Below are 18,566 nucleotides of genomic sequence, written 5' to 3'. Positions count from 1 at the left end.
ATAACAATTGTGAAATTTCTATTAATGTCAAGATAAAGATGCCCACTCTCATCATTACTGTATAACATTATTCTAGATCAGTCAGTCCAAAGCAATAAGGCAGGGAGATAAATTAGATGCAATTAAATTACTATCTGTCTGTCTGAAAAATCCAGTAGAATCTACTGGCCAAAACAGACTGTTATTAGACCTTATAACAATCATTTTATAAAATACATTATTTTAAAAAATATACAGATATCAATATCCAGAAAAATCTGTTAAAAATGTATGTAATCTCAGACCATAAAGGAATGAAGTTGGAAATTAGCAACTCAGGAATCCCTAGGGCATATGCAAACACATGGAGATTGAACAACATGCTCCTGAATGAACAATGGTCATAGAAGAAATCAAAAGAGAAATCAAAAATTTTCTGGAAGTAAACGAGGATAACAGCACAACATACCAAAACTTATGGGATACAGCAAAAGCAGTGTTAAGAGGAAAGTTTATATCAATAGGTGCCTACATCAAGAAATTGGAAAGGCACCAAATACATGAGCTTTCAATTCATCTCAAGGATCTAGAAAACCTGCAGCAAACCAGACCCATAGATATAATAAGTAAAAACTAAAGACATCAGCTTTTTTCAGATACATTTATAAATTTAATGTGATTATTTTAAAAAAAAGATTTACTTATTTAATTGGAGAAAGAGAGAGAGAGAGAGAGAGAGAGAGAGAGAGAGAGAGGTTGGCCCAAAAGGGCCTCAACATCTTGGATGCTGAAGCCAATTCTCCCAAGTGCGTAGTAGTGACCCAAGGAGTTGGGTCATCTTCTACTACCTTCCCAGGTACATTATCAGAAAGCTGGATTGGAAGTGGAGCAGCCAGGTCTCGAACCTAAGGTCCTACAGAATGCTGGCATTGCAGGTGGCAGATAAGCTTGCTGTGCCACAATGCTGGCCCCTAATATGACTTTAATATTTTTTTAAATGTATTTAATTGTTAGTGGTAGTGAGGGAAACATAATACAATTAAACTAAACAAACTCTATAGGCAGTGGTAAGAAAAGAACTGAAAATTAATACCCATGCAGAAGATCTGCCACTTCCAGTATTAAGCCACATTATAAAATATAATGAAAACAGACTGGTTGCATCCAGGAGGACAGACAAATTTGTAAATGGAAAGGATGTAAAGTGAAAAAATGGATACAAATTAACAGTAACAACAAAAGGTTTTGTTTGTTAAGCTGTAATTCCAGTTCAGCGGGATGATAGTTTTAGGGAAAAAGGATTATTCTCACAAGACAATATGTCAAAATGAATTTGGATGGGTGAAAAAGTTAAATTATCAATAAAAAAGCAACCAAGACAGAAAGAGGAGTAACGATGGATCAAAATCTGGGGTGGGTAGGCTGCCATCATAAAAGTAGACCAAGAGCCGTAAATAAAACCTCTCCCAACCTGACCTCATAAAATGAATGTTTCTCTGTTTCTCAGAATAACAGCCAATATGTCCTTTATACAAAAGTGCTGTTATAAATGATTAGAAAAGTTAAAAAACAGTCCTAAATAGGCATTTCATAAAAGCAGAAATTTAAAAATTATGAGACATTTTAAATGTATGATGTAAACAATAATGAAAGAAATAAAACAATGAGTTAACACGTTTTTCTCTAAAATCTTATTATTTAATGATAATACTTATCAATAAATTAAATGAAAAAGACCACCTCCTATCATACATTGTTGATAGAGGAGAAATTTAAGATTTTTTAATTTTTATACAATATGCAAAAATATGCTTTATTAAAACTTTCACATCTCCTAACATGGTAATTTTATTTCTAGGAATTTCTCCAAGAGAACTTTAGGAGATAATTCAAGACTGTTTTCAGAGCATTAGTTATAGTAGAAAATATTCCCTAATATCTAGTGATAAAATGTGAGTTTTTAGTGATCTGTGAAATATACTTAATATTCAGCTATTAAAATTCAAGTTACTGTGTAGTGCCAAATGTATATTTTTTTTCAAGAAATTATGTGAAAAAGCATGTAAACATACACACACACACACACAAAAAGACTTTCAGATCACAAAGCCAAAATTTCCAGTATTGAATCTCTAAAGTAGTATCATTCCTGGCAGTTTTATTTTTTCTTTATACTATTTTTAGTTTTCCATTTTTCTTTTAATATTTAAAAATTTTTTTTTTTTGACAGGCAGAGTGGACAGTAAGAGAGAGAGAGAGAGAGAGAGAGAGAGAGAAAGGTCTTCCTTTGCTGTTGGTTCACCCTCAAATGGCTGCCGTGCTTCAACGGGCACACCGCGCTGATCCGAAGCCAGGAGCCAGGTGCTTCTCCTGGTCTCCCATGGGGTGCAGGGCCCAAGCACTTGAACCATCCTCCACTGCACTCCTGGGCCACAGCAGAGAGCTGGACAGGAAGAGGGGCAACTGGGACAGAATCCGGCGCCCTGACCAGGACTAGAACCTGGTGTGCCAGCGCCGCAGGTGGAGGATTAGCCTATTGAGCCGTGGTGCTGGCCTAGTTTTCCATTTTTCTATAATAAATATATACTACTTTAAAAAGTATGAAAATTATTCTTCAAAAGTAATGCAAAACTAGTACAAATAAAAACCTACTTATCAATCATTCAAGAAAATTTCTCAATTTCAAAATTCACTTTTTTGGGCATTCATATACGCTTCACTGAAATTCACTTTTATTTATTTTTTCAAGTAAGACTGATGATTATTTTTCCTCTACCAATTATGGGAGAATAGTTTCTGGACCCTTAAGAGTATAAGAATAAGTATGAACTGGGCCACTTACCCACTGTTTGGAAGTTAAGGGCAACCATCTGACAGCCGGCATTCCAGAAGAGCTGAGGCATGTAATTGGAGGAATCCACACGCGTTCCTTTTGGATATATCCTGCTTAGCTGCATTTTGTTGTATCTGGACCATCATGTTAAGTAGTGAATGCAATTATAAAGGTAGTTCATATGATTAGCCGAGAGTCTACCCTCCGTGATCTGATGGGGCTAGCGAGTGAAACATGAAAAGCCTTTCTGAAGAAGCGAAATAGATGGGCTCTCACAGAATAAACATAGCATTGCCTCTGCAGAGCCTTGTTGAAGTAGCAAAAATGGTTGAGTCAAAGGCAATGTGACATTGAAGAGTCTGTTAAGGATGCACTTAATGGTTAAGTGCACAAGAGAAAGTTGGAATGTTGTAAGTCATGGGAGAGGGTGATACTCTTCATGATTGACAGCAAGATAAATCTAGCAGAGAAGTTTCTAACCTGGTTTCATATTTTGGTTCTTATCATCATTTGTTTTCCATCCTAAGAAGCTTGTGGCTGCTTTTTTATTTTTTTAAGATTTATTTTAAGTATTTGAAAGTGAGAGTTACAGAGAGAGGCAGAGACAGAGATCTTCCCATTTGCTGGTTCATTCCCCGCAAATGACTGCAATGGTGGGGGTGGGGCCAGGATGAAGCCAGGAGCCAGGAGCTTCTTACGGGTCTCCCACATAGGTGAAGGGGCCTAAAGACTTGGGTCATCTGCTGCTGCTTTCCCAGGTGCATTAGCAGAGAGCTGGATTGGAAGTAGAGCATCTCGGACTTGGACGGGCACCCATAGGGTTGTTGGTGTTGCAGGCAGCAGCTTCGCCTGTTATGCCACAATGCAAGCCTGAGAAACCTGTTGTTCCGGAAGAACGCTGCACTGTTATTTTTAAAGTTTTACTTATTTAGATATCTTCTTTCTGTTGGTTTACACTCCAAATGGCTTCACCAGCTGGGACTGAGCCAGGGTGAATCTAGAAGATGGCAACTGTATCTGAGTTTCTCATAAGGGTGCCAAGGACTCAAGCACGTGGGCCATCATCTGCTGCTTCACAGGCACATTGGCAGGAAAATGGATTGAAAGAGCAGAGTAGCCAGGAATCTAAACAGCACTGGGACATAGGATGTGGCAGCTTAACCCAATACATGACACCAGCAGTCCCTCTGGCTACTTCCTATTACTAAATACAGAAGTTAGCTAAGTTCCAAGTTAGGCAAAATGGAGTTGAATCTTAACTCTGGAACTTGCTAGTAGATGATGATGGAGAAGTTATTTCAGATTTTTGTGCTGTAGTCTCCACATCTGTTAAGTAACTATTGCTATATCATAGGACTATTGTGAGGATGAGGTGAGCTAAGACATACATAATAAAAGCTCTATTAGTCAGTAATAAATACTACTAATAATGATTTTTATAGCATGATTTTATTTACAAGTTTAAATTTTCTAATTTTCTTACTGTTTTCAAATTAACTTTTAATGTAGGACTGGCTTCATGAAATGGAGGTCTTTGGGATATTTAATAGTATTTTATAAAAAGGTTTTAAGGGAATGTTTCATTTTATGTGGGTACATGGATAATAAAGTTTTTGTTGTGAATAGTATCAACAAAGCCATTACTATTAATATATATTTATATTATTGTAATCAGCTTCCTAGTTACTTTTATTTATTTTTATTCATTTGAAAGGCAGAGTTTCACAGAGAGGAAGAAACAGACATATACACACACATACAAACACACATAGGGCTGGGCTAGGTAGAAGGTAGGAACCTGGAACTCCATCCAGCTCTCCTATGTGGGTGGCAGGGGCCCAAGTACTTGAGCCATCTTCTAATACTTCCCAGGTGCATCAGCAGGGAGCTGGATCAGAAGTGGAGCTGCCGGGATTCAAAATGAAGCTCATAACCTGCTGTGCTATGCTGCTGGCCCCCGCCCCATTACTTTTTTTAATTGGACATATATTACATGTCAGTTATGCGAGGTGCCCAGCCAGGTGTGTAAAAGTGTGTGTATTTACATATCTTACATCTTATATGTGTAAAGTATAGACACCACCTTATATATTGCACCTAATGCAAGCAGAAAATCATAAAGCTGATATAATTATTCTGTTTGCAAATGAGGGATGTGAGGATTAAACAAATTTCCAAGGGACACAGAGCTTCATGGTGTGAAGGTGGCCTTGAAATTTAGGCTTCCAAGGCCAGCATTGTGTCATAGCTGGTAAAGTCGTCACCTGTGATGCCTTTATTCAAGGCTTGTTCACATTTCCATAGACCAAGGACCCCATTCAGCATTACATATGAGAAATGAAACTACTTCTCACTCCCAGCCATTTCAGGCATCTTTCTACTTATCAAACAAACAACTCACGGATTTAATTAAGTAGTCAAATCAAGGATACTCTACAAATTCCACTGGAGACTTTGTAAGTTGTTCAAGTCCTTTGGTTTCCACGAAGGAAGACATTTCAAAACTTTTATTTCTTTCTGAGTAAAATAATAACAGGAAGGTGAGAAATAAAATACAGTAAGTTATAACATTACAAAAGAAGTATGCAAATGTTCAATAAAGGATAATTGATCCTGAACTGAATTTTCATATTCAATATTTTTCTATGAACCATTTACCTATAACAAAAGTTGAATCTCGCCAGTTGTTCCTTCCAACATTTACTACTTGGATTATTTAGACTTCATTGTGCAATTTGGGAATATGAATGGATTTTGAATGCATGTGCTGTCACTGAACTGTTTTGTCAAAACACCAGGGATCCCGTGGGCATCTTTTGTTCTAGATGCATCCAGATTGGTTTCTCAGGGCCAGTGCTGGGGATTCACAAGAGACCACATGTTTGTGATAGATGCTGGCTATCTCTTTCCACCCACAAGGTCAGCTTCTCAGTTTGTATTTACCCTTTTGGTTCAAACAATACTGTGATACTAGATTATGGCATTTCAAAGCAGAAAAATCCCTGGATATTTTCTGGTCTGATGACCTCATTTTCACATTAGATAACAGAGGCCAGAGAGAGTAAAGTGCTGAGGTCTCATTGTTCTTGAACACCTGAAAGGCTGTGAAAATGAAATGCAAGTCTCCAATTAGTTTGGCAAGACTGAGAGCGAATTTCTCCGTCCCCTTCTCAATAAAAAATCAGCTGTGCAGCAGTTAGTCAAATCCCATATAGAGGCTATCGAAAGTCCATAGCTTTTTTTTTTTTTTAGATATATGTGTTCAAAATATCTTATTCCAATCTGTTGATTCCAACCACTTACTTTTGTTGATGGTGTCTTTCAATACAGGTAGTACTGAAAATAGGTCCTTTGTGGGTACTACACTTCTTGGAAAGCTTTCAAATGATTTAAAAATGAATCATCTTTGAGAAATTTTTCCTTCTTCATCCTTTCCAAAATTCAGTTTTAATTTTTCTCTAATCATCCCTAGAAAATTTCATTCCTCTCCTCAACTTCTCCATTTTTCTCGAAGGTAAATCCTGACTTCTCTCATTTTGGTTCATTCTAAATCTACTTTCCTCTAATTATTTTTAAGCACAGTTGTTTTAAGCACAGTTGTTAATTAAGTTAATGTTAATAGGTCTTTGTAAAATATATTCAGTATCTTTTTAAAATGATGAAATGATATAACAATAAATGTTTGTGAGTCTGGCTGGTTCTGATGAACTTGAATACACCTGCTCACAGTCGGCTGTGTCTGGCAGCTTTTGACTAATAAATTAGGAAAACCTATTTTGCAGCCAGTGAAAGTCACAATACTATACCACTTTATATGATGCTTCAAATTGAACCACTTATAAAAAATCAGTAATCTTAACATCAAAATGTTGAAATATACATTGGAAGTCCAGTTCTTTGTGTAGGGAGACAGATACCAAATTGCCACTAAGTTGAGACTCTCTGGACAAAATTATATAATATTAGTGTGTTATGCAGAAGCTTAGATTTTGATGGCTCTGTAAAGCCATCCTTTTTAAGAGGCAGAATTTCAGTTTATAAATGGACATATATTTAAGCAACAAAGAAGTCCTGGTATTCTCTAAATGTAATAGCATCTTATACTTCTATGTAAATATAAAGGGCACTTTAAGAAAAATGTTTTTTTTTCTCTATGTAGAGCTGAGATGATATTTTTCTTTGCATCCAGTGTGGATGTGTGGTTGGATGAAGGGAAAACACAAAATGATATCAAGTTAATTAGTTATTCTCCCAAATTTACAAAATATGGTGACCAAATGGTACACAGGTGAATTGGTTCCGTTTTTTATTATCAGGTTTGTCAGTCTCTGCTTCCTTTCTGGAAAATGGGTAGATAATTTATTCCAACCCTGTCGCTTACCTATAGTGGGTGGATCCTATTGTGTTGTTGCAAAGATATATGTGTGCATAAAGAAAACAAGGTAGTCAGCCTATTTAAGATTTCCGCAAGGGTAGTTCTATCAGTGATAATATTCTTTAGTCAAATTACCTTGTATATAAAATATGATCACTAAATTCTACATTAGGGGTTTTCCCCAAGAAAACTTACTTTTTGAAATTTCAAATGACTCAAACTTGACTGGTTGAATATAGTTCACTAGATTAGACATCTCTTCTGTGGCCATGGCCTCACTCCCCGCAGTCCCCTGTAATCAGGAATAAAAGACAACATTTCCAGAGTCAAGAATTAGCTTTTACTTTTTCTCCCCAGGAAGATGATGATGTGACTCAAACCAGAAGAAATTTCTCTTTCTCCTTCTGTGAATGATAATGACCAATATAAAATCCATTATAGGAGAAAGAAAATGCAAAAATAGACAGGTTGAGTGTCCCTTTTCTGGAATGTTTGGAATCAGACATGTTTTCGATTTTGGAATATTTGCATATACCCAGTGAGAAACCTTGGGGATGGAACCCAAGTCTAACCATAAAATTCATTAATGCTGCACAAGCCTAGAGGTATTTTTACAGAGTATTTTCAATGTTTTCATGCATGAAACAAAGTTTCATGGTATGGAATTTTCCACTTGTAGCGTCATATCAGTGTTCAAAGGCTTTGGATTTTGGAGCATTTTGAGTTTTGGATTCGGGGATTTGGGATGCTCAGCCTGTGTCTCATTTTCCAAAAGGCAGGGGTGTGGGGAGGGAAGTTTGGTGGTGGCTGGCAGCGTGGACTAGAAACACCAGCATCAGCACCTCCTGAGAGCTCAAACACAGGACCCCAGCCCCTCTCTTGGAGGTCTCTGGAGTCAGAATCTGCATTTTAATGAGAGGATTCGACTTCATATTAACTGAGTATCACTCAGGTATAGCACAACTTGCAGAGCAGGTGGTCCATAGATGATGTCTAAGGTTAATGAATCAAGAACTACACAGGAAAACTGTGAACGTAGCCACTTGATGAACTGGAAATTGTTAGTGTCTGATTTTAAACCCCAAGATCGCTGGTTAGAAACTCTGCAATCTTCCACAGTTACTTAACTGCTCTGTATCCCAGTTTACTCATCTTTGGAATTAGCATCAAATCAGTCCCAAGAGTATAAAAGGCTTTCGTGGTACTAGATAAATAAATTTGTATGAAAGAGCTCTGAGTAGTGCCTGAGACATAGTAAATTCTCATGGCACTTTAGCTGTTACTACCATTACATATCACTTTGATATGATTTCATATAGTTTCAAAAAATGGTTTATTTTACTTAAAGGCAGACAGACAGACAGGCACAGAGATATCCCCCACTTGCTCGTTGATTTGCCAAATTCTCCCACAACACCCTGGGCTGAATCGGGCCAAAGCCAGGAGCCGGGAACTTAACTGAGGTCTCCCATGTGGATAGCCACAACTTTAAAGATTTCAGCTAAGACCTGCTGCCTCCCAGACTGTACAATAGCAGGACGTTGGAACACAGAGAAGAGCTGAGACACAAACCCAGGAACGGCAATATGATATGTGGGCATCTCAAGCCATATCTTAAAAACAGACCATATGCCCACCCCGATACAGTTTTAAATGAAGAAGAAAATCAATACGGCAATACCGGCACAAAACAAGCCTCTGTAGACTGATCTAGTATGCTTTTTCATCTTTAGGAGAAATAATTCATGGAGCCATTTTTTATTTTGTAGGTTCTGGTAGCAATATTTAGGTTAAATGTCAATTGGGAAATAGCTGCTTCCAAATGTACTACCCAATTAGCAAAACAGTTCTAAAATGATCAAAAATCACAGACTAAAATCATATACAATTGAAATTACCCTCAGGCAGATATAATTTTCCAGGTGTTGTAAGATCTTCTTCTTGGAGATTAAGTAGAAATTTTTGAGGGGAACATAATGAAGCAAAAGTTTAGACTATATTAAAGGAAATGACTGTAAGAGGAAGAACAAGTACAAATATCTGGGTATTTGGTATTTTAAACTAAATTTCAAAGCTATAAGCACTGAGACAGGGACTCTCCAACATATTTGAAAGCAAATCCAGTATAAACTGACCAAGATTCCACCAAAGGAAATACTAAAATTCCAATGGACTTGCTTTTGATTTTCTTCTATGTCCTGTGAAATTAATATTTTGAGTTGATGAAGCTCAGGCTTATGATGAAATTAATGTTATGTTTCTGAACTTGCCCCCAACCCTATATCTTTCCTGGACTTTGGACAAATTGAAAATCCAAAAATTGCCTCAAAAATCGAATCTGTGGTTGGAGAGCACACGTTAACTCTTTTTGCCACTAGATGGCAGAAGGTAACCATGAGATATATTCAGAAGGCTCCACCAGTCCAGACAAATTAGTGCAATTTCAAGGGACCAGAATCCCTAGAAACTCACCTCATCCATTGAAGATTTCTTACAGTCATCATCATCATCGTCATCATCACTCTCTGTGTCAGCTTCCCCTGTCAAGTTTTAATAACTGGTCATGACATCAATATCAACAGGTTCAAAGCTCTTGTAACACATGTTAAAAAGTTCCTAAAATGTTGTTGGTTATTTTTTCCCTTTTTCTCCAAAATTATTGCTTGAGAGCTTTAGATTTTAGTTTTTAAGAATACTTAAAATTATTTATTTACTTGACAGAGAGATCTTCCATCTATTGGTTCATTTTCCAAATGAACTGGGCTGGGCTAGGGCTGAAGCCAGGAGCCAGAAACATTTTAATTTGGGCCTCCCTTGTAGGTGGCAGAAGCGCTACTGGAGCTATCTTCTGCTGCCTTCCAGGGTGTATGTACATTGATGGGAAGCTGAGTCTGGGGCTGGAAGTTGATGTGGGACACAGGCACTTTACCTGCTAGAGTAAACACTTGGTCCCTAACATTTTGGCTACTGATTTTTTTTTCTAAATTATATTTGCAAATAAATACAATTTAAAATTTCCAAATTCTACCAAAAATGTTTTTCTTAACACTTTTTCTGTATATGATTTTAAAACCATACAGAATCCTATACAGTTCCCTTCCTAGGATATATTTTTCCTATTTTGGTATATATATATATATACCAATATATATATCCTCTTTCAGGGATGTTAATTTTTTATGATCCTAAAACTGATAAGTTATTACTTTTCCAAATCTTCCCTTCCTTTCTCAAGCCCTGACTACTCAGTGCAAATGCTTGGCCAGCGCACAAGTCAGTGACCTTGCATTGACCTCTTTCAAGAACATAGGGGATCTCACAGAAGTCAAAGAAGAAGAAATGAATGGGGGCAGGAACTGTGGGGCTAAGGCAACACAAATGCAGAAACTCTAAAGTGCCCACCATCCCCTCCTGTGATTTGTCTGTAAGCTTCTGTATTGGGTACACTACCATCTAAACAATGCACACATCTTGGAAAATGGTGACAACACATTTAAAAGGGAATGGTAAAATGGGTGAACCCTTAAAAATCATCATGCTTGGAAATCTAACTCAATCAGAGACAATTCAGCTTTATATTTAGCTAACATAAAGTGATTTCAATTGATTGTTTTAAGTGGACATTTCTACTAGGTTAAATAATCATAATAGTATTCACATTTACAGAAATTATAATATCACATGTGTCTGGGCTTCAGTTAGACCAAATATAATCAGCTATATAGAAATACTTTCAAGTAAAATGTAAAGGCATATAATTTGATTTATTTTTATCTTTCAGAGTTCACACAATGCAATGTTACAATCAGCTCAGTAGATGGCAACATAGGCTCAACTATGGCCAACTTGCCTTGGCAAAGTACCTCTCCAACCATCTCACCATCCTCAAAGTTAGCAGCCTTACTCAATCTTTATCAACAACTCAGTGACCACGTCCAAGAGCTTATAGATGTTTTCATTTGGCTGAGAAATTACTGAATAATATCAGTGAGCAATATACTCATGAAATACTTTACAGGGAAAAGATTTCTGAGACCAACAGGGGTTATTATTTATGGCTTATTTATTTAAGAAAGACACATAAACCCACTTTATGATGTTGATGTTTTTGTTAGTTAATAGGGTGACTCAATTATCCTTTTGATAGAAGATGTATCTTACTATAATAGAGGGACATTCTTTTAGGGTATTGCCACTTAAATATTTTTACAACCAAATTTTTGATACAAGTTTTATTATTTTTGATTACCTTTTAAATCAGAGAAAAGGCTATCTTAAACGATTTAAGAGTTGTTGGTAGAACATTTTGTAAAATGCTTCATGTGGCACAATATATTAGTCATTTCTAATACTCAAGCAAGTCATTCACTGACCTATGTAGGAAAGAAAGACTTTCCCTCCCTTTCTGAATCTTATAAGCACAGGGATCTAGCTTTTCCTTCCTAAGAGGACGTGGAAAAATTTATCAATGTAGAAACTGATACATAATAATTGTACATATTTATGGAATTCCCTCATAAGTCTCTGGAGGGACTTTGAGTGAATCTTGTTGAATTAAAAAAAAAAAAATCTTACATTGCCCTAGTTCTTTAGGACAAGTAGATTGTCAAAGAGCTGAATCTTGGACCAGGCAAATTGCCAGCAGGGGCCATGATAAGCCAACTGGCTTTGAAATGAGATCCATTTCATGTTTTTCAAGTTACTTGAGTTCCCAATACTGCACACATCTACAAATCAAATGGTAAATTAGCAGTGCCCTTTATCCAAAGGTCTACCTACATATTAAAACGTACAAAATTTCCAATGAAATAAATGATGATTGCACAACAGACTTAGGAAATCTACCAAATTACTAACAGATTGCTGCTCTTTCTGTATTAAGCAATCATGTTCACGGCCTGCAAAAATCGTTAGTGTGCTATGCGTCCTGTTAATAAGAGGAAGGGAAAGGGTAGCGGAAAAAGCAGATGGTAAAGAACCAAGCACCCACGTGCAAGGGAAGACGTGGTTTGCTCACCGGCATTCAAGGGACAGAACTGTGTCAGGAACTAGGTGGTCTCTTAATGACATTCATTTGAAAATTTCAAAAAGAATATTCTCATTGAGCACAAAAGTCATTTAAAAAAAAGAACCAGAATTGTGTAAAAATGTTTGAAATACACATTCAAGAGCTACAGCACATTTTAAAACAATTACATGACGTCTGTTGATAAGGATGTTAATCTAAACAAGAAAAATAGATGACAATTTAGAGAAAAATAGAAGATTCATCAGAGTCTTGGTAAGCTTCTTTCCCCCTAATTGCACTAGAATTTATATTTTAATTTAAAATTATTTTAAATTTTTAAATTGACATATGATGGGTGTACCGGAAAATATGTCATAACATATAATGCAATGGATTTTCAGCAAAAGAATGTGTTTGAGTAACCAGCACATCAAAAACAAAACATTACTAGTCTTTATACGATTCCTTGGTTACTTCCAGTCGGGTAACCATTACCTTGGTGTTTAACAGTACAGATCAGTGTTTGGGTTTTGTACTTTATAGAAATAAATGGAATAGTGTGACATATAATTGACTTCTTTTGCTCAGCATTATATGATTCAGCTGTTTTTTCAGATATAGCTGTAAACATTATCATTGCTGCATATTATTCCTTTGTGTGAACATAACGGTGACTTACTTATCCATTCGTAGGTATGTAGCTGGTTTACAGTGTTTGGATATTCTCAGTAGTTCTTGAACAGGTCTCCTGCTAAACATCAATATGTATTTCTGTTGGTTAAACACAACCTATTCCTAGGGATCACATGCCCAGCTTTCTTAGATACTGCTCAACAGTTTCCCATAGTGACTGTTCCTATGTAAACTAAACTTTTAATTGAAGAACTTCCTAGAACTAAGCTTAAAGTTTGTGCCACTTAATCACCTTCCAATCAGAGGAACTTTGCATTGCAGTTTTTAGATTGCCAAGATGCTGATTGAACTTGGAAAATAAATTAGACTAAATTACAAATAATCGAAAGGAAATGAGTGACCACTTTGAATTATTTTCTCATCAGCCACAACAATCTAATTCAACCTAAATTTAAAAGCAAAGGGAATGATAATAAGCATCACTTTGTGGCTTTGATAGATAATTAAAGTAATTGCACCATTTCACATTTCTAAAAAGCTCTGTAAAATATGTTTAGATTGAAATGCCCAGAACTATCCAGTAGGCCATCAAAAAGAATGCAATCAGTGAGTGTCTTGTGCCCAGTCCTTTAGTTAATGTTTCCCATTAAGAAGCCTAAAATCACATGGCAAATTCAAAGATTATTTGGTTTGTGAAGCAGTCAGAATAATGGCTTCCTACAAATATGTTTACCTTGCACGACAATAGGTACTCAGCAGGGGTGATTAAGGACCTTGAGAAGGGGTAGCTTATGCTGGGCTAAATGTCCAATGTAATGACGTGAATACTTACAGGCAGAGGACATTTCCTGGCTGCTCACAGAGGGAAATGTGACTACACGATAAGGTTCTTGACATGCAACATTTCTGGTTTAGAAGCTGGAGGAAGGAGGCCATGAGCCAAAACATGTGGGTGGCTTCCAGAAGTTGGAAAAAGCAAGGAAACAGATTCTTTCTCAGAGATTCCAAAGAGGCACGCAGCCCGGCTGAAACTCAGTTTAGCCCAGGGAATGCCCTGGTGGGCTCTCAGATGGACGGATGTAGAAGATACAACATTTTGTCATTTTAAGCAACCACATTTGTAGCAGCCACAGAAAACCAATTCAGCAGCACTGTTAAGAGATAGGGTGTTGGGGCCGGCGCCGTGGCGCACTAGGTTAATCCTCTGCCTGCGGTGCTGGCATCCCATATGGGTGCTGGGTTCTAGTCCTGGCTGCTCCTCTTCCAGTCCAGCTCTCTGCTGTGGCCCGGGAAGGCAGTGGAAAATGGCCCAGGTGTTTGAGCCCCTGCACCTGCATGAGAGACCAGGAAGAAGCACCTGGCTCCTGGCTTCGGATCGGGGTAGGTCTGGCCATTGCAGCCATTTGGGGAGTGAACCAACAAAAAGAAGACCTCTCTCTCTCTCTCTCTCTCTCTCTCTCTCTCTCTCTGTAACTACCTGTCAAATAAATAAATAAAACTCTTTAAAAAAAAAAAAAAAAGAGAGAGAGAGGGTGTTAAAAGTCCTTCTAAGCCAATTTCCAAGCAGCAATTCTTAAATCCACACAGGACACCAGTAGGAGATCCCACCAGCCCCTCACCGGCTCCAGGAGACGAGGGCTCGAACACACTGGAAGAGTCGCTGTATGTGTTGGATGCTTGTTCCGAGAGCTTCTTTTTGCCACTTCCTTCTGATGACTTGTGTGATTTCTTCTTGTTTTTCACCAAAATTTTGTACATTAAATCCATAGGACTTGGAAGAGGAACTCCAGATTCCAACTAAGACAAGACAGACATGTTCTTTAAAATTACCACTCCTTACTTTCAGATTCCCTCACCAAACCCCCAGCCAGCCCAGCTTTGTAGACTAAGAGTATCTATTCACTCTTTCCTACCCTCCACCCTGCTCACTAATCTGTTCTAAGTGTGTCTGCAGGGGGGCTGATTCATAGCTTTCTTTTTCAATATAGACATCAAAGATTTATTTAATTACTTTTATTTTTCTACAATAAAATTTACATGAAAAAGATCGAAGAAATGTACTGGTTGATTTGCTATACTAAATTCAAACTTTTGTGAGTTTTCCGATGGACCACATAAATCCAACTCAGGACAGATAAGAAAGCCCTGGCATGAGTTCTAAGGGCAGAAAGCCAGGCACTGGTGGAATGAGTTGGTAAAGGCAGGTTGTAGCTTCTAATTGGGCCTGTAGTCAACTTTTCAGATGCAGCTTGAAAACAGCAAAAACCCACATCCGTTCAGCTATGTCTTGGTATCAGCAACGTGGACTTGGGGATTCAGGTTTCCTTCTAGCACTGAGATTCAAATTTCCATATTCTCAAGCCGTATTCTAGTGTTTCACACTTGCACATCTAATGGGAAAATCAATTTCCTATGAGAGGATTATTAGATACTGTATCAGAGAGCATGTGTGCAACCCACAAGACAGGTTATTTTTAGAACGTCTATTGAGCTCTCCAAAGTTACTTCTCTATTCTGTGCTTGCAATGAGTTAGGGGACTGGGACCAGCATGAACTGATTTAAGGATGTGTGGAGACCGGGTAAAACGGTCTAAAAGGGCAGAGACTACTTTGGGATACTTCTGCTATGGTTCTGTCCCAAAGCAGCTATGTTACCATGACAAGAAGAGGTCTCAGTTCTGCCCCCACCAAAAATGCATGCAAGGAAGTCTTTGTGCCACCTGCAGGGATCGCAAAAGAGTTGGAAGTAGCAAGGTTCCCTGGGCAATTTTTAGAGCCCTGTTCTCCTGGACTGTTTTCTGTAGCTGACTGTAACTGCAGGGAATTCTGCACATTGGACTGAGTCATGTCAGGCGGCAAGGGAGGAAGAAGACTGGGAAAAGGAAGACAACAGATGAATGTCTTAAACCTTCAGTGGGGCCCATTGCTGGTATGCCCTTGGTCAAAGAGTTCATTTTCAAGTATGTTAATCTTACCAAGAAATATAAACATGGAAAGGAAGTGAGTAAGTATCCCCTCACCCCCAACCATAAATAACTGGTGTATTCCTGCAGAGGCTTACCGGGTATTTTTCCAGTGGCTCCATGAGAAGCGCGTCCCCAAAGATCAATCGGCAGTACTCTGCCATCTTGGCTTGCTGTTTTGGGCTATGGGGGAGGGAAAAGGAGAAAAGAAAAGCAGGGAGGCTTCCCTTGTGTCATAGGTTATAAAAAAAGAGACATTCTTTCAAAACCCCATTCAGGATCAGTTTTCATCTTTTTAAATCCCTATCCAGATTCATGTGAGTTTGTATAACACACACAGGCAGACGGTACAGGTATTGGCCTGGCTAGGCTATTCCTAGGGTTGACCTGCAGAGACATGGAAAGGACATCGACCATTTGCCTGTTGCTGGATGCTTGCACATCCCAGAGTTCGACTCAGACCCTTTTGTTTCACTGCCTGATGCTAAGTCAGTTGTAAGACACTTGGATATGAATTGTCTTTCATGAGGCTTGAATTTCATAAATTCTTGGGCAAAATTTTTCAAATCGCCAGGGAGTTGCACTGGAACCATGTTGAGGTAGGAGAGGAGGGAAGGATGTAAGAAGGCAGGGAGGGAGGTGAATGGGGAAAGAGGAGGGAGGGAGGCAAGGAGGAGAGAGAGGCAGGGAGACTCAAAATGTAGAAGAGGATCAGTTTAGTGTACATTAAGTAAAGATTTCAGTCGTTTGCACCCCCATAGAAACACAAAGTGAAATATACTGTTTGAGTACTCGTTATAGCATTAAGCCTCAGTGTACAGCACGTTAAGGACCGAGATCCTACATGAGGAGTAAGTGCACAGTGACTCCTGTTGTTGACTTTACCAATTGACACTCCTGTTTATGGCATCAGTAATCTCCCTATGCACCAGTTATGAGTTTCCAAGGCTATGGAAGCCCCTTGAGTTCTCCGACTCTTATCTTGTTTAGACACGGTCATAGTCAAAGTGGAGGTTCTCTCCTCCCTTCAGAGAAAGGCACCTCCCTCTTTGAAGACCTGTTCTTTCCACTGGGATCTCACTCACAGAGATCTTTTTGCCAGAGTGTCTTGGCTTTCCATGCCTGAAATACTCTCATGGGCTTTTCAGCCAGATCCGAGTGCCTTTAGGGCTGATTCTGAGGCCAGAGTGCTATTTAGGACATCTGCCATTCTATGAGTCTGCTGAGTATCTCACTTCCCATGTTGGATCACTCTCCCCTTTATTTATTCTATCGGTTGGTGTTAGCAGATACTAGACTTGTTTATGTGCTCCCTTTGACTCTTAGTCCTTTCATTATGATCAGTTGTGAACTGAAATTGATCACTTGGAGTAGTGAGATGGCATTGGCACATGCCACCTTGATGGGATTGAATTGGAATCCCCTGGTATGTTTCCAACTCAAACAGTATATTCACTTTGTGTTTCTATGGGGGTGCAAACGACTGAAATCTTTACTTAATGTACACTAAACTGATCTTCTGTAAAAAAAAAAAAAAAAAAAAAAAAAAAAAAAAAAAAGAAAGAAAGAAATTTTCAATTCCCAACTTGACTCTCACTGGGATTAAACATGACAATAGGTCTGATCTGATTTCATCATCATTTTAAAAAAATCATCTATTATTTTTCACTTTATGTTTCTGTGTGGGAGCAAACTGTTGAAATACTTACTTAAGGTATACTAAGCTGATCTTCTGTATATTAAGATAATCGAAAATGAATCTTGATGTGAATGGAAGGGGAGAGGGAGTGGGAAAGGGGAGGGTTGTTGGTGGGAGGGACGGTATGGGGGGGAAGCCATTGTAACCCATGAGTCGTACTTTGGAAATTTATATTCATTAAATAAAAGATAAAAAAAAAAAATGTAGAAGAGGAAAGGGCAGACAGCGTGTCCACTTGTAGAGGGAGTGCTGAGAAGCGACAAAGCAGCAGGCAGCTTGATGTTAACCTGAGAATATTGCGGCAGGAAGCTGATTTGACGGGAAAATGCCGGGAGCTGTGGGGTTCACTGAGCTGAGCTCCAGGCTCTGAACAGCTCTGGATCTATAAACGAGGAGGATCATAACTGTTCTTGGAAAGGACAAGGGATGCTGAGAAGTGAATTAATGGATGCCAACACCTTTCAAATGTTGAAAGAGCAAGTGAACATAAGATGATCTTGCTGTTAGGAGGCTGTGGCTGCCAGCTACACGGGACAAATCGTGCACCCAGTAACCTGTAAACACAGTTAATGGAAGAGAACATCCTATTCTTGCAATATGCCTCCTTTCCTTGACCTTTTAAAATATAATAAATTTTTCACTCATTCTGTGGAATGCTAAATATCATTAAAAGATATCCAATCCCTTCAGGTTTCATGGACTCTGATTTTGATCTACAGGCTGTTGAACTGATTCCCAACGGCTCTCTCTACATGCTGCAAGGATAATACATATATCCTAACCAGGACTGTTCTGAGAATAGGAACAGTGATGAAAAGCCTTCTTTTTGACAATTCATGTTTATTATAAAATGTGATTCTTGTTTTGATTTCCTCTTTCATGAATGTTAACCCTGGATTATGGATTTATATTATGTTTTTCTGGGAAGGGGGCACCTGAGTGTGTGAGTGGGTAGGGGGATAGTTTCAAATCATACTGCAATGGTCCACAGGGAAAAGCATTCTTCCCATTTTTTAAAAATATAAAGTATGTGTCTTAGGGATGCAGAGTTATTTAGGGTTCAACTAGGAACCCTG

At 38.2% G+C, this 18,566-nt stretch overlaps 1 protein-coding gene across 4 annotated transcripts in view; it reads right to left on the bottom strand.

The window, feature by feature from the left end:
* PLCB1 (phospholipase C beta 1) overlaps positions 1-18,566 on the bottom strand; it is a 788,982-nt gene that overhangs the window by 181,336 nt on the left and 589,080 nt on the right. For all 4 annotated transcript variants that reach the window (XM_051846235.2, XM_008256382.4, XM_051846234.2 and 1 more), the window contains exons 13-18: positions 15,890-15,974; positions 14,448-14,625; positions 9,660-9,727; positions 7,383-7,479; positions 5,245-5,329; positions 2,822-2,946 (exon numbers count right to left, since the gene is read on the bottom strand). In XM_051846235.2, the coding sequence (XP_051702195.1) occupies positions 2,822-2,946; positions 5,245-5,329; positions 7,383-7,479; positions 9,660-9,727; positions 14,448-14,625; positions 15,890-15,974 (638 nt within the window). The remainder of the gene's footprint in view (positions 1-2,821; positions 2,947-5,244; positions 5,330-7,382; positions 7,480-9,659; positions 9,728-14,447; positions 14,626-15,889; positions 15,975-18,566) is intronic.

Source organism: Oryctolagus cuniculus, chromosome 11 (genome assembly GCF_964237555.1).
Source record: "Oryctolagus cuniculus chromosome 11, mOryCun1.1, whole genome shotgun sequence".
In the NCBI taxonomy this organism is placed as follows: domain Eukaryota; kingdom Metazoa; phylum Chordata; class Mammalia; order Lagomorpha; family Leporidae; genus Oryctolagus; species Oryctolagus cuniculus.
The sequence above is the reverse complement of the archived record's forward strand: the minus strand, read 5'-3'. Positions and strand labels throughout refer to the sequence as shown.